This window comes from Ixodes scapularis, unplaced genomic scaffold (genome assembly GCF_016920785.2).
Source record: "Ixodes scapularis isolate PalLabHiFi unplaced genomic scaffold, ASM1692078v2 PGA_scaffold2__306_contigs__length_199485367, whole genome shotgun sequence".
NCBI lineage: Eukaryota > Metazoa > Arthropoda > Arachnida > Ixodida > Ixodidae > Ixodes > Ixodes scapularis.
In genome coordinates this window covers 111,797,496-111,821,109 of record NW_024609857.1, presented here as the reverse complement: position 1 = coordinate 111,821,109, position 23,614 = coordinate 111,797,496, and the positions used below count along the sequence as shown (strand labels likewise).

Below are 23,614 nucleotides of genomic sequence, written 5' to 3'. Positions count from 1 at the left end.
GTCTATAGTTGGCTGGTGATGACCTACTACCGCTCTTGTAGACCGGAATGACCTTCCCAAACTTCCAGTCCTCAGGCACGACTCCCGTCTCCAGAGATTGACGAAAGTTTTTTGTTAAAAAAAGGCTAGACGTTAGATTAGTGTTACGGAGAATCTTGGAGTTTACGCTGTCAATTCCACATGACGAAGAAACTTTTAAGGATTTAATAACGTTTACGATTCCATCGTAATCAATAAGAATAGGATCCATTGGGAACGATATACTGGAGACGGGAGGGGAAACAGTAATGAGGTCTGAACGGGAGAACACTTTAGAAAAAACATCATTCAGCACATTAGCGCACAAGTTCACTGGGACAGGGCCCCCTGAATTTGAAACAAGTTGTAACGAACACTCGTCTTTTGGGCGAACAACATTCCAAAAAACGCTGCGGATTGGCAATCAATAATGATGGCAAAGTCGTACGATAAAAACTGTCTTTACATCTATTCAACTCAATTTTGTAAATGTTAGCGCAGTCCTCATAGCTCTGCAATGATTCGGGCGTACCGGCTCGACGGGCAACTCGAAAGAGCCTTTGCTTTTTATTGCGTAGCGATTTGAGGCTGCGATTAAACCATGGATTCGAAGACTTCGTTGTTATATCAATACAAGGTATATATTTTTCCACTAAATCACATAATTTATCTTTAAAGAGACACCAGTTTACGTCCACACTTCTACTCTCAAAATTAGTATTAAAAGACACAAAATATTCGGACAGACTGTTGCAGAGCTGCTCATAATTCCCTTTCTCATACAGCCGTATACTCTTTTGAACGCGCAACGGTTTCTGGATTTCCACGCATATAGGGCAGTAAATTACCCGATGATCGCTCACGCCATCAAAACAGGTTAGAGGTGATCCTACAAAACCGGGATGAGTAGTTAGCACGAGATCTAAAATACTAGAACAGGAATCCGTCACCCTAGTAGGAACGGACACAAGTTGAAAAAGATTAAAATCCAAACACATGTCAAGGAAGTCTTTGCACAAACCATTCCCTTTAGGACAAACGGGGACCGCAGAGTTCCAGTTAACGCATGGAAAATTAGTCACCGAATAAAAAAACAGGGTGCGCCGGATAGAGAGCGAACAGGGTAGACAAGTCGTCGTGCAGACGGCTGGTGAACGAATGGGATTCCGAAGGAGGTCGATAACAAACGCCTACCAAAATAGGTTTGAAACTGCATTGTTTCGTACCCAGACCATTTCGAGGCACGAAGCAATCGGGACAAGGGTGCTTTCATTACTTTCATCGACCCCGATAAGGACACCGCCTCCACGTTGATCCTCCCTGTCACGCCGGTAAATAACCAGATTAGGGTGCTCAGGAAATATCTCACTATCTTCAATTCCAGGTGATAGCCACGTCTCAGTTCAGACGATGACGTTAGCATTACACGAAGAAATAAGAGAACATATATCGTCGGTTTATTCAGGATACTACGTGCGTTCGTGTACAATACATTAATACCGCAACTTGATTTTTGGTTATGAAGAAAGCCACCCCCCGGCGCGTCCTATCTGGGGATTTCTTTTACGGACAGAGACTGAGAATCATAACTGTAAGTCCTGGAACCAATGTGCAACTTGTCGAAACGAAGCTTGAATGATACGTTCCGCGCCCTGGCAAAGTCGAGAAGAAACTTCCGCGCAGTTCGAACATTCGGCGAGTAGTCCTCCGACAACGAGTAGGGGGAGCCCTTCAACTTATGGCCACAAAGAAGCAACTGGTTTTTTAATTTAAATGAGGCGAATTTCACAATTATTGGCCTAATTTTTCCTTCTCGATAACCACCCACTCTGTGAGCCCGTTTAATATCAGCGTTTCCCAAGGCGACACCAAGTCTGTCTTTCACGACGGTGATTATATTTTGCTCGGACGTCTCCCATGAGTCCCCAGCGTCATCCGGCATTCCGTAAAAAAGAAGGTTGCAACGACGCGAATGATTTTCTAGGCTGTCAATACGACTCAATAAATTCGAGGTAGTAGCAACCTGTACATTCAGCGTGTCCTCTAAGTCGTTTATGGCGTATTTAGCCTGACCAATATAGGATATCTCGCTTTCGATTGAGGCAATCCTGCTGTCGAGTGAGGAAAGGGCGCTATCCAGCTCTTTTTGTCTTTCCAGTATGGTTTGTATGTCCGATTTTATAGCTGCTTGTCCCTCATGCAGGCTGGAAGAGTTAGAGTCGATCTTTTGTAAGAGAGCTTAATGCTGATGGGGATCACGAACTCTTAAGAATTGATTGGCAGAATGGACCAGTAAAATTTGAAATCCTGACTGTACTCTTTTAGAGTTTTCCTAAAAAAAAAAAAAAAACGAGTTTGTGTTTTTTTTTTTTTTTGTGGGGTAGAGAGTATTTGCGGCATTGATGCCACTCCGCAGTTCTTGAGAAGTAAAAACGATAGGCTTAAGTTTTTTACCCTCCCCTTAAGGGGATCTTAAGGCGAATTCACACTGCCGACTAGCGACAGTGACGAGAGCGACTAGCGACATGCGAAAAGCGACCACCGACGTTAACGCTGCGGGTGATGCGCGAGTCGATATCGGCGGGTCGATTCTCGGGCTGTGTTCCATATCTTACCCAAATCGATCCGAGTTACTCCAGCGGGTAGTGTCACGGGACAACAGATATAAAAAAATAAAAAGAACGCTCGACGCGAGCCGTTGCCTTTTTGCTGTTATTGTAGCAACCTGGCACACAACGGGTGATGCCACCAATTGAAAACCGTGAGTATAAACACCCGATTAAAAGACTCGCGCTATAACCCGAACATTTCCAAACGCCGGATGTACAACCTGCACTGACGCGGCCGGAAAACCGGGGAGAATTAAAGGTTCCAGAATACACCGCGGCACCGGTGGCGTCGCGCAATTGCTGATAAGATCGGTCTATTGTCGTTGAGTCACACTGTACACAACCTACGATGCTATAAGGAGGCCCCGCAGTTCGAGTTTTTGTTTCCTCAACGAGTGAAAACATAATTGGTGCAAACCCGGACTATGAGCGCCATGTCTGACAGACTGGAACGCAACACGAATAAAAACAAAAAGTTCGATAGTTACTGACAGTAACCGAGTTACCGAGCATCTAATTACTTTTCGACAGCTATTAAAAGTGCGTAATTAGCCGACAAATAACACACATACACGAAAAAAGAAGAAGACTGAGCACAGTAGGCCACGCCCTTTATTTCTTATTATCTTTAAGGCTTTCTACTTCGTTTCTTTGGGGCTCTCATCGAATAATCTTCGGTTGTCACATGGCCGATAATCCAACGGCACGGTTGTTGTGGATCACACAATTTATTGCTGCTGCGCCGGTAACATCGGGACGGCGACTTTATTCGCCGTAAGTTACGTCCGCGTTGTTTAACGATCTATTGATTCGGCGGATGTGACTTTGGATGCCGCTGTGGGTTATTGTTATCACCCTATTCGTTTAACCACCTACGGCTGCTTTTGGTACAAGTGTGGCACACGGTCTCCAGACTTATTCCAGTGGTAATTCGGTCAACACAGTGACTATCACGCAACTAGCCGCTGAAGAAATATGACTCCCGGGTCTTCTTTGGTTGTTGCGCTTTGGAAATTGCGGAATGACTCGGTGTCCGCGCCGATGTGGAAGCACGTACCGTAAAATCCCGTAAGGACGCCCACCCAAAATGAAGCAGTAAATTGGGAAAAACATGGGGTGGGCTATCTTTGGGGATGGGACAGCAAAAATGTATAAGAAAAGGTGATAAGGCACCGCTACAACTCACATAAAACGGGAACTAATACCGCAGAATGCGGACGCTGCAGATGTTATTTTTATGGTGCGATAAACACGCGGTAACTTGCTACGACATCCTGTGTCATAGTAAAAGGGGCTTCGGACGCAGCAGACTCGCTTCACTATGTCTGCACGATTCTAACGCGCCACGGATTCTATAACGCGCAGTCAGATTTAGCTTTCAGATATTCAGAAAGTAAATTGTGTCCGATTCCACGGCACAGGTAAAATGCTGAAGATTGAACAAATATTTCATAGAAGGGGTTGTATGAAACGAACACCCACACAAGAATAAATGCCGTGCACTAGACGCCGTTGTGAGAGACCGACGATGGTTCCTCGCTTGCCACAGAGGTGATCTCTGCTTTCGTCTAAAGCGTTTTAAGTGCCGCGCTTCTTGCGCACGTACAAGTGCGCGACCGTCCCCTCTGGGAGGGTCGTCTTCCAAGCAACACTTCGCGGGATCGTCGGGACGCTGGGATTGGGAGCCTACGCCGTGCTGCTCCGTTGTTATCTTTTCCGCCAGACTGACCGCCTTTAGTTTAAATAAAGCCTCTGAGTGGATTTTCTTTTCCATCTTAAAAAGGCGGACACGAGTCCGTAGACGCGAAAGAATGCGCGCGATACGAATACCAAAATCGCGAATGTAAACATACGGTTACTATGGCGAGGGGGCTAGCCACCTTATACCGAGTATTGAGTTTTTCTTGAGCCTCGATTTTTGGTTTCGATTGTAACGCGAATGTGATTTTGGGCACCTTTTTGGCGGAAAAACAAATGTGCGTTAGAATCTTGCAAACACAGTACACGGCGCGAAAATTACGCGGGCACCTGCCGCGAACTCGCAAGTTATGGGAGCCGATGCCGCAAATCGCGGATGGAGCAGATTTGTATTTCACGGTACAACAAACATTCGGGACAACTCGTACGTCTCGGGAACCGATATCGCTTGCGCAGATTGTGGACAAAAACGCGGGAACCCACTATGAACGCGCATGCCACGGGAACAAATACAGCGGATCGCGGACGCAGCAGGCTTGCATTTTACGATGCAATAAACACGCAGCATCAAGTTGCACGTCACATGAACTGATATCCCACGCGCAGATCACGAACAAAAACGCGTGAACCCGGTGGAAACTCCCTCGTCAGACGTGCCGGTACCGCAGGTCACGCCCATCGGACATCACGTGATGTCCGACGGGGATAGGGGGTGGGCAACATTTCGTTTTTTTTTGATGTTTTAGATATTTAACCCCCCCCCCTCAAAAAAAAAAAAAAAAAACTGGATGGGCGATTTTACGGGGGAGGGTGCCCTTACGGGATTTTACGTAGGCTTTCTTAAAACTAATGTCGCGCATGAGTTAAGCCAAGTATGAGCGTTGAGCAATGATAATGATGTAAAAATATGTTCGCCTCCAAAGGAATATGTAGCGATGGTCATTCTCTCTACACTAAACGAAATTAATCACTTTCAAAAAGCTAAAAAAAAAATTCTCATTGCGGTAATGCGATTGTTCCTGACATTTACAATGATTCGAAATAGTGTGATGCTAAAACATTGATGACTGGGAACGATGACTCAATTGCCTGGATTCTCATGTTTTTGCGTCGGCGTCGTCTCCTAAAGGTTTCAACTCTTTTGGTTTTTCCTCCTTGTCATTGTAGCCCTTGCGGTCCTTCACCCTGAAAAACAGAAAAAAAAAAAACAAAAAAAAAAAACGAAGCGACATTTGAAAGACGTACTTTTAGCCCTTTTGTTGGTGATCCAGATTCAGAAGTCATTATTTTTATTTGTGAGGAAAATGTTCTACTGCCTTGACGTTGCAGGTATGCATAAGTGCCTCATTTCAAGAAACACTTTGTCATAAATTTTGAAGATCGATTGTTTGAAATCGTGTCATTTTGATGAGAAATTTCGCCTGCCTATGGTCTCGTGAACCTGAGGCAGGAGGGAGGGGGTTGTGAGGGTTGTAGGGAGAGAGGATTATGATGATGATTAGGTTAGATGAATTTATGGAGCCCGGATGTTCTGATAAAACGTATCAGTGAATCCAGTATTTGCTTTATGTGTTGTGCCTGTCCTTTTGGGTGGGCCCCGGCTTCTGAATTATTTGGTTTGGCCTCACTCGTTAGCGAGGCCCATGCGTCTTGTCTAAGTTTCTCCAGACTCTTGCAGACCCATAGCATGTGTTGTTGTCAGGAACCCTCCTGCCAAGCACTTCTTGCATTGCATAAATTTTGAAGCTACGTCTGATGAGTGAAATAATTCATATGACTTGGCGCCAAGAAACACAAAAAAAAGTGTTATTTCCTTTTAAGTTTTGGGAAGAAGTTGTAACGAGTAAAATAACATGTTACCCGTTACTTGAAGTAAGTAAGGTAAGTATGTTACACGTTACTGTTTTGAAAAATAAACTGCAAGTTGTGCGCTACCACGTTACAAAAAAAAATTTACCGCGTTACCGGTAATGCCGTTATACGTAATGCGTTACCGCCAACACTCTTTTGAACCTATGCGCTCGAAGGTTTTGGCATTTGTTTTATAATTCGCGAGTCATTTGAGGAATACGAATAACCCAGCATGATAATGACACGTGCATTCGCGGAAACGGAGGAATATCCGTTGGACGTACCCTGATCGACCGTCCGCAATTTGAACGCCGTTAATTGCAAGTTCGAGTGCCACTCGCTATCCTTAGAAGCAGACTGCCACGAACAGTTAAAATAATTGAGCCGTCGCCCCATCGCAATCTACAGAACCGTGGTCTCTTTGTCCTAAACAAATCGCAGAAGTACATGTGTTTGGGACACATTTTTCGAGTGCTTTATTTACGAGTAGTGACCTACACGCCACCCAACATCGAAAACGGTCCCAAAGTGGCAAGTAAATACGACACGGGGGCAATCGGCTCATTTCGTCGCTTGTCGCCATCATGGCAGTTGGTTGTAGAAGTGCTGGCGGTGAAGGTGAGTGGACACAAAGTGTTGTCGTCGCAGAGCATTGACCCGGCGTAGTTGTCGTCATTGACAATTTAAGAAACGCAGGTTGTGGCGAGCCTTGAGCACCTTCTCATTGCTCAGAAGCGAGTAAGACTGCGGCATCAACCCAGAAGAGCTCCGACGAGCGACTCGGAAAGCAAAAAACTTGAACATAATAATTTTATAAGCTCTCCGTGACTACAGTTTGTGTCAAGTGGCTATGACTGCTCAGAAACCTACAGCAGAACAGGCGTCTGCGGCATCCGCATCCGCGGCTGCACCACCACCGACATCGCCACCAGCGACTAAATGAGCCAAGTGTGACGTCACGAGGCGGATGTTAAGGGACCACAAATTAAGTAGTGGCTAACACGTCAGTCGCAGATGCGGAGCAGGTGCCATGTACTAGAAGGCAGCGACAGTACCTATACAGGGTGTACGCGCCATTTCCGGCCGCCATGATAGGGGGGAGAGACACTTCCGGTTCTGCTACGTTTACCTTGTGTTTGGGTTGGGTGCGCGACGACTCTTGGCTTGATAGCGAGCAATAGACCCTTTCCCAAATTCAGTGCCATCTGGTGGCTGAAATGGAAGCTTAAATTTTACCGTACTAATGGCGGCATTGAATCTGTAGCCTGCAGTAATTTATGGGGCACCGTCACTTTCTCAAATCAACGGCAAAAAGATTGTGCTCTTCACTGTATATTTCTTTCTCAATCATCTCGTTCAGTGTCGATGGCCACAAAAATGCAACCAGTCGGAACGAAGCGCAAACCCAGATAGACGCCTTGATAAAGTTTTATACATCAAGGCGCTTTGAAGTTGATTCTGTGCTACTAACAGATTGACTGGGCCCGATGTATAGAAATGAACGATTACGCAGCTCTTGCATTCAATTCCTGCTTCGCAACGTGCTAACGTCTCGAATGTATAGGCCTGGAATCATCAGCTTAGGAGTATCTTCAACATGTTCCTTCATCAGTAAACAGAAGGCCGCCATTAGTACGGCACATATGCCATTTTTCAGATGATGATGATAGTGGTCAAGGTGGCCAGACTGAATTTTGGAAAAGGTCTATTGCGCGAGAAGTACGCCCTAGAAATGCCCCAGTCTTGTGTTTTTAAGTTGCAGATGCGCACCGGCACGAATAATATGTAACAAGTAAAGTCCTTTCGATTATGTCGAGATGAGGGACGCCACTGACGCCGCCGAGCTTCGGTGATCGCAGGTAAGCAGTCGATACGCGCCTACTTCGATGTGCTGCCGACAGATGGTGCAACGCGACAAACGCGAGGATACCGCGCCAGCTGCGCCTTGACCGACCATCTCCGAACAATGACAGGTGCCAACTTTGCCATTGTGGTACGTGCAGATGCCAGCTCACACGGTGCTCTGGGAAGGGAGCGTTGAATACCAAAGTAAGGTAGTCAAAACCCTAAAATAGCGGTAATTGCAGGCATTCGCGTCGCGCTGAAGGAAGCGTAATAAACACTTTCGGAAGATTGTCCTGCCCCTGCGGGGAAGGTCGGTGACTCCCGCGAGAAAGCTAGGCACGTATCATCGGCGCTTGGGGGATGTAGGTGCCCATCGCCGATGCCTTGCTCTTCACGAAGTTGTTGAACGCGTTTAAGGACGTGTAGGTTTTAAGTTATTCTCAGGTATATGAACCAGGTGGCTCAAATAGGTCGTCTTGAAGATACGGCCACGATACCTTCGGCAGATTTCTCATTTCCTTGAGGAACAAGTGCTCTTCCTTTTCACTCAAGAGATCGGGAAGCCATGTCGGTCCCGTGTAAGTAAATTTCGGAAGGTACCACAGTTTGTTTTCGGTGGTAAGCCTTTCTAAGTTTGCGCTACTCACTGCGGGTCCTCAAAAACAAGCAAATCAATAGCCAATCGAAAGCAACATAATCCCCCGGCAAGTTTGGTCATGTTGTTTTTTGTTTACCTCCGTACGCCCTGTATAACTAGTGATTACGCATTTAATGTTTAAGCTAAGAAAGGCGCACAAAACAAAATAAAAGTCAACATTCACCAGGTCACAATACTTACAGATGTAAAGAGAAAAACTTGCGATTCTTTCCGAAATCTTCCGCATCTTCAATGGTCTGGCAGAGGGCATAGCCGTATGTCTCTGGAAGCCATGCCGAAGAGATGCCAGCAGTCGCCGCCAGCACACCAAGAAACAGGAACGGAATCCACATGCCGTACTTGCCCTACGTGACAGTAAGACATGAATAAATAGACTTTAGTGTGGTTCATACACTTGCATTTGAGTGTGATCGAGTGCGTTGTGCTCTCCCCTAATTGCTTCAAGAAAGCACCAGAAAGCCGAACTTGAAGAGAGGGAGCATTTTGAATTTAATGGCGGACCTCTTTTTTTCGGAGACTGGTCACCAGTGTGCATGCGCTGTATTGCCCCGTGGCGAGGAGGAAAGCAGGCGGAAAGGCGGAGACGTTCGCAGACGACCAAGGCTTTCGACACCTCATCGCTGCTCCTATTGTAAACACGGCCGTACACCACTTGACCTCCTTAATCGAGCAGTTGATAACTCTCTATAATACAAGCCCTCAGAAAACACACTGGCGCGCTGACGACGTCCAGCGAATAACCCTAGAACTAGTACATACAGTTGAGTCTGGAGGTTTCGCAGTATTTGCGAGATAGAATATACGTACCATCTATGAGATATGGCTGGTTATAACATTGTACAAAGTTGTTAAAGCCTATGGTGGATAAAGGAAGCACACAAAATAATTTGAAAATATTCGCAAATACTGTTAGATAGTGCTAGTGTAATCCGTCGTCGTAAGCAATAACGAAAGAGCACGATGTACTTTGCGACACTCGAACGCGAGTGTTTGAACCAGCCTTTAAAGCTGCTATTACGACGCGGAGAGTTCAGAGAATTAGGACATATTTAAAACATTCTTCAGTTTTAAGTTTGTGCTTTCAAGATTTGCTTCAAGATTTTCAGATGTCCTAACACAAACAAGGGAGTAATCGTGCACTTTGTCACTGGGTTTGCATGAGTGGTCACTGCCGCGGTGATAAAAATACTTGAGGTGGCGTAACACTGCACCTTCGCTGAAGCCAGAGATGGCAGTAATGACATTACTGTAATGAAATTACACTAATTAAATTAGTCTTTGGAGTAATGACTAATGTAATGAATAACTTCTTTAGGCTAGTAATCTAGTGATGTAATGAATTACTTTCAGGCAGTAATTTCGAGGAAATGACTCATTACTTTTGAAATTACTTTTGTCTTAAATTAGAAAATTCGTTTGCAAGTTTTAAGAAAGAGAATTTTTTTTTTTTGCATTGTGAAATGCTGTGAAAACGCGTGAGAGGAAATAATCGACGGCCACCTGAGCGCAAAGCCTTGTACAAAGAGCTGGACAGACGCACAAAGGAGGGCCGGAAAGGTGAAGGAAAAAAGCTCGTGTAGACATCGCTGGAAGGCAACGGCTTACGAACTCCAGGCACGACAGATTCACAGCGTCGCGTCATCACGACGATACAATATTTCGTTCATCCCTAAGCTGACAGTGCTGTGGGAGCTGCAAACTAACCAGAACCAATCAAACACCTTTTTTTATTCACGTGACCTGTCCCTTTCTCTGCGCGTGGGCGAAGCCGTGTATATAGAGAGTTTGGTCAATGGGAGGCACGGGCAGAGCCAGGGCGTGCGCCAGACTCGGAAAGAGGGCTTGGCATGCTCTCTTGACCAACCAGAAGCCGAAAAGAAATCCCCTAGTGGTAGTAGCGAGAAACAGTTCTGATCAAAGGTTTATGTTCGTACATGGTTTTAATAAGAGCGTAAGAGTGAAGTGTAGTAACTCTTTGTGGTTGAAAATAGAGTGCGCGTGATGTTTCGATCATGATCTTTCAGAAAGATGTAAGAAACGAATGCGCCACTCAACTGTGTTTTGCTCGGACAAAGTGTAACCGCTCGGACGGCAGATTCCTGGCCCTCGGCGCTTGGCGTAAGGATTATGTCGATCGTTCCGTTAGTCGCACTCTTCCACCATCATTTTGGATGAGCGTGATTGAAACATCACGTGCACCATATTTTCAGTCGCCGAGAGTTACTCCGATGCACATATCAGGTTTGTTTCTCGCGACCACCACCAGGGTATTATTTCCGGCTTCTGGTTGGTCACATTCGAATTTCTGAAAACGCCCTGGAACAGGCCCAGCCCGCTTTCGGCCAATGGCGCCTCCTGATTTGTCTCCTACACACCTTTGCAAGTGGGATCCCGGCTTAACCTCGAACCGCGCGCCAAGGTAAGGCGGACCTACTCTCCAGCCAGGACGTTCGCTGGTTGTCGTACAATGTTGCCAAGCGTCTCTCGCCGAAGCGTACACCACTGAGCGCAAAAAGAAATTAAAAAAAATAATTATAAAACGTACACGTGTCGTCTTCGACAGCGAAATAGCAAGGACAATTAAATAAAATGCCTAAAGCGGTAACAAATCGAAAATCTTCAAAAAGATCTAAAGTCTCAAGGCGCTCTCTTCAGAATGCGCCAAAAGTCGCATGGCCTTTGCATCAACGATGGCTGCGCTCGCGGCAGCTCTGGCTTCCACAACATGCAGGAACAGAGGCCGCGATGGTTATAAAGTCAGCTCCAATTCTGAAAGATGCCCCGCCCTACAATATGTGGGGCTACGATTCTGTGTGGATACCTCCTCCTGCGTTCCGAGACGGTAAGTATGCCGCTAACGTAAGCCATCGGCGATGCAGCAAACGGCACCATCTTGTCATCGCGCACCCCAATGACGTGCCCCTGGCGCACCCCAGCATGGCGGAAACGGTATGGGGCGCCAGCATCGCTCAAAATGGCAGCGCACAGGAGCCTTTCTTGCAAACGTGTATACTTCCCAACGAATGGCCAAACTCTACATATACGGCTCTGCAAGTGGGTAGAACCTGGGCGTGGTTACGTGGCGAACGATAGACGTGTGACTGCTCCAACAAAACGCGTAGCTTTCACCGTTCATCCCTAAGCTGACAGCGCGTCGGCTTAGGAATGAACGGCTCATAGGCTACAAGGCGACGGGCACATCGCCAATGAGTTAAACGTAATTTAAAAACCTGAGACGACAGGACAAACAGATTCCCAGGCTTGTAATTTCGTCAAGCAAGGTAAAACAGTAAGCGTCGACCATTGTGAAAAAAAAACGACCGGAATGAATAGTTAATTCCAAATTCCATGTGAAAGCCCCAGAACGTTTTGTGCGTCCTTGAACAAAGCGGGTGTGGCTCGCGGTATGCTTCGCTGCCTTCCCTTGCGAAGTTTCTTCGGGAATAAGCCTACCAGCAGATATTGCCCCCCGTTTGTTGGGAAAGTACACAGTTTAGGAAGCTCGCGCCATTCCTCAACTGGCGACGCTTCTGCTTAGCAATTACCCGGGCCCTTTGTGTGACAATGCGCAAAAACGTGGACTGTTCCGGTGTTTCGGAAAAATGCTCCTTGAAAGGAATGACCGAGAATAGCTCAACTATACTCGGCGACAACTGTTCTTGGCAGTGCAGTGGAGGGTACAGGCACGCGTTTCCTCTCCCATTTTGGGCGCTGAATAAGGCTGTGCGTGAGCTCTTCTCCTCTCCACTGCATTGCCGCGGAAAGTTATCGCCGAGTATAGACCAGTGTCCGCGCCAATTCCAGGGTGCCGCCATGTTTATCTACGCTCGCGCCACCACGCGGAAAGAACTGGCAGGCAGGGAGGGGGGGCTGCGTTGGCGGCGTTGCTTTGGGTAGCTGGATGCGGCAGGCTGTCCGAATGCACCGACACATCGTGAAAGATGTCTTCACCAGAAGCCTCTGCGGCCCGTTCTTCAGCAGGCAAGATGTCGTGAACATTCGAGAACCCATCTCGATCAAGAAAAATAAGGGAAAACCTTTTTTGTCTTAGATGTTCTCGGTGTCTGCTGACCCTTGACATCCGCGTTTCAGTCCGGGCTCATTGCGTAGTAAATATTTCGCTACCGCTTTCTTGTAGCTTTCAAATGCTTGATTGTTGGCTTTTTGTATACGACATTACATTCGTGGCACGTTTGAGACCGATTTTCGCGATCTGCTTGCCTTTCTGCGGCAGCGCGGCTCTGCCGAGCCGAAATAAGTGGGAGGCGTTCACTTGATCGAACGCCGTTTTAGCGAATAAAAACGAGACGACGACGTTTCATCGAATGACTAGCGAATGGGTCTAGTTACATAGACAGCTCGGATTAGCTTTCTTTTGTGATGTGGCGCCTTGTCTGCCGCTGCGAAGCGGCGTAAACGAGGGCTCCGAGTATGTTAGCAAGCGTCCCCCCACACACACACACACTGCGAGCGTCTGGGTTCGAAACTATTAATTGCCAGTTCTAAAGGATGGTACTTACTTGAAGTGGGAGCTGGAATTCAACGAGGTACAAGGAGACACTTACTATCGGGCAACGAAGCACGGTGCCTGTGGGGGCCGAGTCTAGGAACGCTACTGATTAATATTGTGACAGGCGATCAGTTATGATAGCAGACGAAACTTCGACTCGTTTGTTCAGAAGTTCGCGGTGATATTTTATTAGCCCTCGTTACAGCACACCAAGGATCTTAGGCAGTGAAATTCACATCACGCAGGCTCGTCCGACGTAGTCAAATGAGCGCAGTCGACGATGAGGTGTTATGAGCTACTAAGCTTCACAAGGAAAATGCGCGTGAGAAAGAGTTTTGAGGAAGTCCAAAACACCGATCCAGCAGACGCACGTACGTACGTTTACTCCGGACTTCATGAACCCGACGGCGCAAGATCAAAGAGCACCGCCGCCATCGCCACCCGGTTTTCTCTGCACTTTGCGCGACGACGGCACTGCAACGGAGGGCACTCGCCTCGGCGTTAACAATCCGCGAAATAGATTAATTTCCCACTCTTGAAGCCATTCCAAATGATAAATGAAAATACCTCGGCGTTGTTGAACATCTGACGACACAACCAACACAACCGTGCCGCTGGCTGCGTGAGCCTGACACAACTGTGCCGAGCGCCTGCTCGGCGCCGTTGTTACTCGTGAAGGCCTGCTTATTTGTAGTTGAGACGATGATTCCACATCTTTCGTGGTGCTTGCAATAACTTCGAAGGGCAGGGGAACCTTCTCACGAGGACGTTGAAGACACTCAACACCGGAGCCACCAAAGCAATCGCACAAACCGTCGCCATGTTTGCTTCTTCTTCGTCACTCGCGGCGCGGTCAACTCGTCGCGAGATGTTTTCTGGCTCGGCTAGATGAAAACCAACAGCGGCAAAGTGGCGTATGGACACACGGCTCTCACATTACGGGCACTATACTCACATACCGCGGTAAACAGGACCGATGCCGGTGAAACGGCAGTCGGCACACCAGCGAAGAAGCCCTCAATGGGAACCGGCGGCAGAGGCCGACGCAGCCCCCCCTCCCCGTGAGCGTCTGAGTTCGAGATTATTGTTCGCTCTTGCTCCTTGCGGCCGAGGCTAAAAAGAGCACTTCCGGACAAAGGTCTATAGTGCTCTCGGGAGAATAGGATTACATTGCGTCCGAGGCGGAAGGGAAACGTTTCAAGTGACGACTCTTCGTCAAAACGAGCTGCCATTGCCCGACTTAACAGACTGACACGGACTACAAGCTCTAAATTAGGAAGACAAAAACATATCACCCTTTTAGTAAGAACGTTCACCGTTGAATGAACAGTGAAACCGGTGAGTCGACTGTCTTTCTGAGTCACATCTAAAGAAGCTATATTCATCATGTTTGACACTAATGTCGTGTGTGCCAGCAAAACCACTGTTCAATATGGTTCACTTTGAGACACATAAGGTTGTTGCGGTGTAAACAGGAAGATCTGAGTTTTACTACATGTAGGCCAACTCAGCTCTTTTACGTCATATCACTGCGGTGGCGCTGCTGTCAGCACTGCGCATGCGCAGCGCCTCGCTTCTCCCGGATCTGGTTCCTGCACACGCGCTGTGTGGGCAAACGAGGGCTTGTTTTGTAAACAGTGTGTTGGTGCGTACGGTAAATAAAATGAGGGCGAATTACTGCCTCAAGGTTTTCAAAAGTAATGTCAAAGTAATTTTATTACTTTTAGAAAGTAATTGTAATGTAATGTCATTACCTTTATTCTGCGGCACTTTGTAATGTAATTTAATTACATTTTTGCAATTATACAAAAGTAATTAGCAATGTAATTTAATTACTTTTTGAAAGTAATTTTGCCATCTCTGGGTCCTACATGACCAAGGAAGCCGTAAATAACTTGTTTCTCACCTGTGCATCCTATCATACGATGGACAGGTGAGAAACAACTTATTTACGGCTTTCTTGGTCATGTAGGACGCGAGTAGAGGGCTGCAGTCGTTTTCTTTATTTTTTTTTAAATCTTATCATAGAATGAACTTTTCGTCTTCGTCGTTATCCGTGTTCACTTGCGTCGATATTTGTAAATATTCGTGGTAATCTAGTTTTTACTGGAACGTGAATAACAAGTTTGTGTGATTATTGTAAGTCGGTTGTTTGTGCTTACGTGTTTTTTTATACTAATGCTATTTTATTGCCTTTACCGCGTTTATACTAGAATATTAACTGTATTAGGGTAATACTATTATTATATACAAAATAAGTTATATTTTGTTCTAATGCAGCTCGAGCCCATAGAAGAAGTAAATTAGTTGACTAAGTAGTAAGTTTATTACCCCTGCCACACGGACAAGTTAATATATTTTCATTCAGTGATATAGGATGTAATCAGCTCGCGTTCTTGAGTGATTATACGAGCGCCGCAAGCGGATTTGTCGACCCCATAATGTCATTCCATCGAAATTACATTAATTTTGCCATGTGGCCGGGGTATAACGTAAGAATTCAGTGACTGCACGCGATAACGTCGCTTATATGATCGTAAGTGACACTTGACTTGCCTTGTCTGCGTTGACTACGTCTACCTGATCTTTAACTGATCTGTTTTGCTGTGTCCAATCACTGGGTGTCGAAGTATTTCTGTATAAAATATGCATTCCTACAGCAATAATTGCGTGACTCAATGTTTGCGACTTATTTAGGGCTTTCCTCGTAACATTTTCCTATAGATGTCTTAGACGCATACCTCGTGTTAATGCGTACCGATTGTTTAGCGGTGTAATATTTTGCCCGTGTAATAAAATGGTTCCTAAACCCGTTGCTATGTGCAGCTTTCATTTTAGCTGATAAGACACGCTTATGTGACTAAAAGCGCTTTACGACGGTCGATCCACGCACGTTCCCTTCGCTTCGACGCGCTCCCCCGATGGCCTTCCTTCGCGACGTCAAGAGAAGAGCGCTACGGCCTTGTCTTCTAGGAGGTGTTGGTCCAATACAGCCTCGGAGCACGTGATGAAGCAATGGCGGACAGGCGTTGGCGCGGACTTTTGGAAAGGGGCGATTGCGGCCAGAACATGCACAAACACCCGGAAAATAATATCGACTCAAACATTTACCCCAGTCTCGGCGATCGGAAAATGAACAAATCAGATACCTTTAGAGCAACATGGCCCGTTGTACTATATTCACTTATAATCACGAATCTATGCATTGCACAGTTCTCATCGGGCCAAATTAATTAATATTTTACTATCTAGGTCCCAGATGTACATTAAGCTGATCGGATATTCTCCTTTTACTATCGTATCTATAAGACGCGCTTTGATATTGCCGTTTGACATCTAACCCAACTCGGCCTGGCCTAGCTTCACCTGTCGGAATCTGTCATAACCAAGCACGTAACCACATTCGCTAATCAGTATGTAGTGGCTGCTTCGAGCCTGGGCTTCCTCTCTTACGTACCCATCTCCGATCGCGAAGGTAATAGAATCAATAGACCTAGGGTGCCTTCATGTGCGCTTTGCTTGGGGTGATGACATCCGGCCATATTGTTTCCAACGCTTATTTTTTATTTTTGTTTTGTTTTGAAGCGCCTGAAAGAGCGTGTCCCTGCACGCGCTCGTGGAGCTGACTGTGCTACTGCGACATTTTTTTCCTGCAATTTCTTTGCATTTTCTCTGTGAGCACGTGGTGTCGGCATTTGGTACTACAAACGACGGCATCACCCTAAACAGAAGGACATGGCAACAAGCAGAAAAGGACGGAGCATAATTTTTGCTTTCCACTGTGACTGCACTGGAGTTGGGTCTTACGCGAAGTGAATGCGCTATTATATGGAACTAACGACCGCGTTCTGCAGAAAGTGGCTAAATTTGAAGAAATGGTTTGCCAAGTGTATAGACCGTTCCATTATGGTCACAGCAGAGAGGGTAAAAAGAGAAAAAAATGCCCTCCCCCGCTCACCCGGGTGTCGTCTGCTCCGCCGAGTGGGCAGTACCTAGCATCCGGCTGGCGTACAAACTCTGTTTAAAATCGCTTCATTTTGGACATTTCAAGCACAGATGCGCAGATTTTGGTATGCCAGTTATCGCATATTACTATACTAGATAAAAAGACTAACAGAGTCCAATCGCGCTGTTATCTGCGTGCAAATAACAAGAAAACAGGGAAAAATGTGTCAGACTGGTCGATCTCTCCGGCGAAAAGTGAATCCGGTGGCTGTACTTTTTTTACTATACAGAGTTCGTACTGGTGTAGGCCTTTAGCGACCATGAGTGGATGTCTGAAATAATAAATAAAAACGTGCTCTCCTGCCGCAATACACGCAATAGTTAAGGGTAGTACTGCCGGCTGACTCAACTGCTATTTAAGTAACGGAAAAAAGATATGTCAGTTGGTCATTAACCGAAGTAGAACAACAGAGAGCTCTAGGCTGATTTTGGAGTAGCCATAACTATTCTAAGAACGCGAACCACTTCACAACGGCAGCCACGAGCGAGCGTTCGATGTTCCGTACAGCCCGCCGATACAGCCCAAAGATGGAGAATGGCAACCTCCCGTTTTGTCGTCTGCTAGCGGAGTCGGGCTCGTGCCCTCTCTCTCGTTTTACTCCGCCGAACCCGCTGAATTTCCCGGATGTGTGGAGAGGGCGCTGCTGTCGAACAAAATGGTGCCGCCCAGAGAGAGCTAAATGGAATGGTCTATACTGCTCTCACTAAACTTGAGCTGTTTTGTGCGTCATTACGTGGAAAGCCAAAAATCACAGACGCAAGGAAAAAAAAAATCAGTGAGCAGACTTTTACTTACGAGATAGATAATGTAGGGCATGCAGATGCAAAAACCCGAAGAAAAGGCCGACGATGAGCCAAGTGCAAACGCTCGCAGCGGCGTGGGCATCAGTTCGGCAGCTTGCTGATACATAATCATGAAGGAAGCTGTGCAAGCAAACTTGGCGATGAGCGACGCTGTGACACCGGCCACGATGGCTCCTGAAATGACACAAAAAAAGATTAGATGAATGATAATACCTCCATATTTTTCCCCTTAACTTTTGAGGCAAAGTTCTCTCAGTAAATGCCTTAGATGAGGTTATTGAGATATGAAACGAAAAATTTAAGGAGAGCTTACTTCGTTTCAAACCTGTATTATATCGATAATATCTTTTTGTTCCCGATTAGGAGTACACGGCCCTCCCACGTTCTGTGCCTCATGTATGTTTTTAGAAAGGCTACATTGTCAGGGGTCGCCTTGTGTTTGTCAAAATTTTTCGATTTATAAATACAGTGAATTCTTTCGAGGCTAGTTTTTAAAATACATTTTAAGTTTTTTGTTTTGTTGTGTCCATCGGTAGAGTTTTATAGTCGGTGTCAAGTTAAGGCTGTAGTGGAAGCTCCTCCCACCTTTTTCCACCTTAGAGGAGCGAATGCTGAAGATAGGGCGATCCTCTCTCTCCAGCGTTCTCTCTGCTAAAGTGGAAAGATGTGGGAGGATCCTTCCACTTCACTCCTAACCTGTCACCGACTATAGGCTGAAGGTCGTATATAACTTTATTATTAACGAAGGGGTAAGCATTAATAAGTTGAAATACCACAGGAAAGTGTAAACACAAAATCAGAACGAAAAAGTACTGCAAAGTTAGACTATTGTAGATGGTGGTTCAGATGACTAACATTTCCTCACGTGCTTATTTTTATGCAAACCCCATTGTTGGGCGTGCCTTATATTAAACAAATAAAAACTATGACTGCGTTACACCATATTTGAAGAAGACCAGAGTAAAATAAAGAGTCAAACTGAAAGTGTAGCGAGATGTGATATAGACATGAAAGCGGACGTATTGTTTATGACGTCTTATACCCTTAACGCCAATGAATGACCTAAAATCTGCAATTTATAGCTAACAGCTACGCAAATCAGAAAATTGTTCTGAGGTAACAAACGCTCTTTTAGCCTGGTGCTTGGTAAAATTAAGGCTGCATATAACAAGGGCGTACTGGATCTTGAGCGTAATTTCATTATCGCGCTTTTAGCCGGTCCTACATATTAAGAGTATGACGGACAAAGGATTTCCCGCGTGGATTGTATGTCTTGGGGTAAACGGTGTTTTATGTCGCACAAAGGGGGTATAGGAACAGAACATTCCGGGCCAACTAATTGACTCACGTTTCAGTGACAGGTAATGTTGAATATACTTCTGTTGTCGCTACAGTGCACCATTCACCTGGTCCCAGATCAACCCTTTATGGACGTGTGTAGCGAATTCGTGACACACAGGTTTTATGCTTTTTTTAAACACCTACCTCCATCTGACTTACGCCGACTATCGCCGAACCCCAACGTACGCCCAAACGCTATATAGGCACCTCGTGCCATCTCTCGACGGCGCGGTATACTTCTGCTATAATCGCTTTTGCTGGCGGACAGCGGTATTCAGCTCGTGTGAAATTTAACTGAGGGTGGTGTTTTCAAATTCTTTCTAATACGTATATGTTTCTAACAAAATTCATCAGCTACATTACTTCACGTATACTTGGAACATCGTGGCGAAGAGAAATTCCATGCTCGCTTTGTCACGAATTTACAACATTCGGCATTCAGTGGCGTGCGTATCGCGTTTCCTGCATGTCGAATTTTCCGCAGTACACAATTTCTGCAGTCCCAGCGCTTGCTGTAGGAGAAGTGGAGGTTTTTTTGCGGTTCCGGTCCACTTTGGCACGTTTTTGTTTAGGGATGTTGCGACCCGGTCGATGTTCGAGTTCGACCAGGTTCGGCTTTTTCGAACCTATTGTGAAAAGTTCGGCGACGTTTCGACTCAGGTTCGACTGCTATGCGCATGCGCGACAGGCTGGCCAGTTGGCTTCGGATTGGATGGTGGTGGCTAAGGGATGAATGAAGGGCAACACTGATTGGGTATTTCTGTTAATACGGTACAACAAATTAAGCTATTAACTTCTTCAGTGATTAGAAATTGTTTCTTTTAATTGCCACTGTGAACATAATTACTATAATTCTTGGCGTAAAAACATTCTCCAAACCTAGATATGCTTATGTCAAGGTCTGGCCACACTGCCCACGAAGTTTAACTGGTCGAATGAGGTTAAAAGTTTGAAGGTTTGTCGAACCGGTTTAACCAGTCGAACCCCGAAAGTTCGACTTAAAACGCCGGTTCGACAAAAGTTCGCTACCCCTCTATTTTCGTTTGACGGCGGAAAGCTACACTCCGCTTTCATACTCATGGGCAAAGGCTTGGAGCGTGCTCATTCCTTAGGTTTAGACAGCCAATCACACGTTCTGCTGGCTGTCGTCAAGGCTTTTATTGTTGTTAGCACTCCCCAAACTAACGAAAATTTATTCTCTCTCTCAAACCAACAAGCTTTCAGCCTTTCCACTCTGGTGAAGAAGGAAGAGCAGCGGAGCTGTAGCTTCTGTTCTCGGCGGCGGCTTTCCACGCGAGCGATCTGCTCTTATTTCGCAAAGGAATTTGAAGTGCTCGACGCAGTGGAACTTTAGGCGATAGCGGCCTCGCGGCGGTTGCGGAACCATTCGCGCTGCTGCGCACATCCCCGCTCGTTCCGTTCCCGCTCTTCTTGCCCCGAAGAAATGTTGCCGCCATCTATGATCGATGGCAGCAACCAGTTGTCTGGCTGCCGATGCTGGAAAGGCTGCCGCGATCTATGAGCGACAGCGGCAAGCAGACAACCGGCAAACACAACACTCTGGACAGCTACCGCCATCTATGAGCGACGGCGGTAACCAGAGTTTTGTGTCGACCACGGGTGTCGATATTTGTTTGGTACCGGACATGATCTTGGGGAAACTAACCGTTAACAGCTCCGCTGTAAAAGAAATGTAGGGGACGACAACGAGGAGGAAAGCTGAACTGTTTGAGTGGTTGATGTCATCACTAAAAATGTACGCGCGTGCCGGAAGTTTCACGCTCTTCAAAAAGTGTCCTTTTTGTTTTTTCCCGTGAGTGGAATTTGTTGTGGACTATTGCGACATCTCTTTTACGATGTCTAGAACTTGCAGCGCCATCTCTTAATAAGCGTAGCGAGCGGATGACGCCCTCTGCGCCTGTCGGGAGAGGGCGCAACAAATTACAACTACCGTTACACTCGGCAACATTTCTTGGCAATGCAGTGGAGGGCACAGGCGCGCGTTCCCTGTCCCATTTTGAGCGCTGAATAAAGCTGTACGCGGGCTCTCCTCTCCACTGCATTGCCAATAAAAGTTGTCGCCGAGTATAACTCGGTCGTCTGCAAGCACGTCCGCAGTTAAGCCTTTCAAGTTTATTGGTCTCCTTTTTTTTACAAAAAAAAAAGAAAAAAAGAGAGCTACGCCTTGAAATTTCTCAGGGATAAATGCACAACTAAAATACACCTTTGGTAAAATTTCTAGCTTTTCACGTGCAGGTCCCAATTTTTCCGGCTCGTTTTACAGTGATGGTATCCCTCGTGGACGACCCGCACGTTAAAGCGGGGTACGCCGCGTCACTGACCCGATGGAATGAAACAAGATGCGACGCAGGCCATGCTGACGAGCAGCTGGTAACCGACGTTCGTCCACCGCCGGCCATAGTGCTCCATGGTCCACCAGGCCGCAAACGAAGCAGGAAACTCAACGAGCCCCAGCAGGAAGAAGTTGAGGAACTCGTTGCCGCTCATGTTGCTCACGTTGATGTGCAGGCCGTAGTAGGCACAGTTGTTGGCCACCCTGTGGCGTAGCGGAGGCGACATAAAAAAATTGCGAAGCGTTATACTCGTCATAATTTAAGAACTCCAGGTTAGGGTAAGTTAAGTCGACAGTAGAGTAACTGACGTAATAAGAACGACGGGAAGGGGCTTCATTTATACCGCGTCCAGCGCCAGCTTCCTACCTTCGATAACGCTTCAGGATCTCATGAGCTTCGAGCGTGCGCAAGTAGCCAAAGCACGACGGAGGCCGAGGAGGGCGTGCTGGAGGCCTGGCATTTGAAACAGTACCTGCCGTTCTCACTCTTACGGTGACTATAATCGTTTTGCAGTCGGTTTCATTTGCTTTGATCAGTGATGTTGGCGCATTGTAGGCCGCCCGGCCACCGTAGAATCCATGCAGTGATGTAACTTGATCAGACACATTGGTGGTTTGGGCGCGTGACAGCGTAGCTTCTATTGCATTAACGGAACGTTCCTGACTTGGAGGAAGAGCGTGAAAGAACACCGTGTGCACGCGACGTATAGCGTAGTTATTATAAGCGGTGCCCTTCCAAAGACAAGCTACTGGTACGGACGGATCAAGAGCGCACTCTAAGAAAAAAGGGAGGAGAAAGGTAGCAACAGCGACTGTTCCTCCTTGTTGCGGACAAGTTGCCCAGAGAAGGGAGGAACGGCAGTTCAGATGAAAGGAGGAGGGCGAGTTCCTCCTTGTTCAGTTGGCGCAGGGGTAAAACATCGCGCTGACCAAGTGGTCAACGGTTCGATCCCCAGAAAAGCTGTTTTTTTTTTTTTTTTTTTTCTTTTTTTTGTAAAGTTTTTTTTTCTTATTTTTGTTTACCAAAACACACGTAAACAAACCCAGACCGATGAAAGGAAAATTAAAGTCCTTATTATTCACCGAGACGTTTTCCTCCTCTAGGCAGACCGGAGAAAGCTTTCGCCCTCCCGACTCATCTTCTTTCGGTTTCGTTTTTCGAGCACATCGCGCACGTTGTTTAATAAATTAATGTTGAGTTCATTGAGCTTCAGCGGCAGCGAAGGCTGCCTGTAATTCCGTCTTCTAGTCCAAACGTGCAGAACACTTCGGTTGCACTGACGTTTTTACCACTAATTTTATCAAACGAGCTAACGAAGCCGCTAGAAACAGCGAAGTTTCGGAGCAGTGCCAGCAGCGTTGCATACTCTGGGTAAGACGGCCGTCTCCAATTTGCGGGACACACGCGGAACCAGCGGAACTACAGCAGCGAAACCACGAGGAACTGTGTCGACGTTTTCGACGTTATGGAAAACGCGGGAACTGCGTCCAAGGGAGGCAGGTTTTCCTTCCGGCTGCCTGGGTGCCTTCCATGCTGAGTTCGGTTCTGTTGCCCCGTGCCGAGTGCCATCCGGCGTTCAACGTGATTCTGTATTTCTGCGTGTCAGCAACATCGTCAACGTGGTTCTGTATTTCTTCGTGTCAGCGACATCGTGATGGCAGTGTTGTGGGTTGTGAACAGAAGACTGGAATTATCGCCGATGTGACCGTGTGTTCGCGTATCAGTGGTGTAACAACAAGATGAGATGACGTAAACTGTCGGGGATTGATGCCGCTGGTCGGGCTGTTATCGGAGGGGGCGGGGTGTCGCAGGATGACATTCCGCTTTACATTAAAGAGTTTAAAACCACTTGAGGGATTAGGTGCAGTCGATCGACGTGTGGATAGTCATGTTGGAACGCTGGTCTGAACGGTAAGCTCCT

The 23,614-nt window shown here is 46.6% G+C and overlaps 1 protein-coding gene across 1 annotated transcript in view; it reads right to left on the bottom strand.

The window, feature by feature from the left end:
• Positions 1-3,139: 3,139 nt before the first annotated feature.
• LOC8038712 (carcinine transporter) overlaps positions 3,140-23,614 on the bottom strand; it is a 242,551-nt gene continuing 222,076 nt past the window's right edge. Inside the window, exons 9-10 of the mRNA XM_042291995.1 lie at positions 8,860-9,023; positions 3,140-5,510 (exon numbers count right to left, since the gene is read on the bottom strand). Of these exons, the coding sequence (XP_042147929.1) occupies positions 5,423-5,510; positions 8,860-9,023 (252 nt within the window). The 3' untranslated portion in view covers positions 3,140-5,422. The remainder of the gene's footprint in view (positions 5,511-8,859; positions 9,024-23,614) is intronic.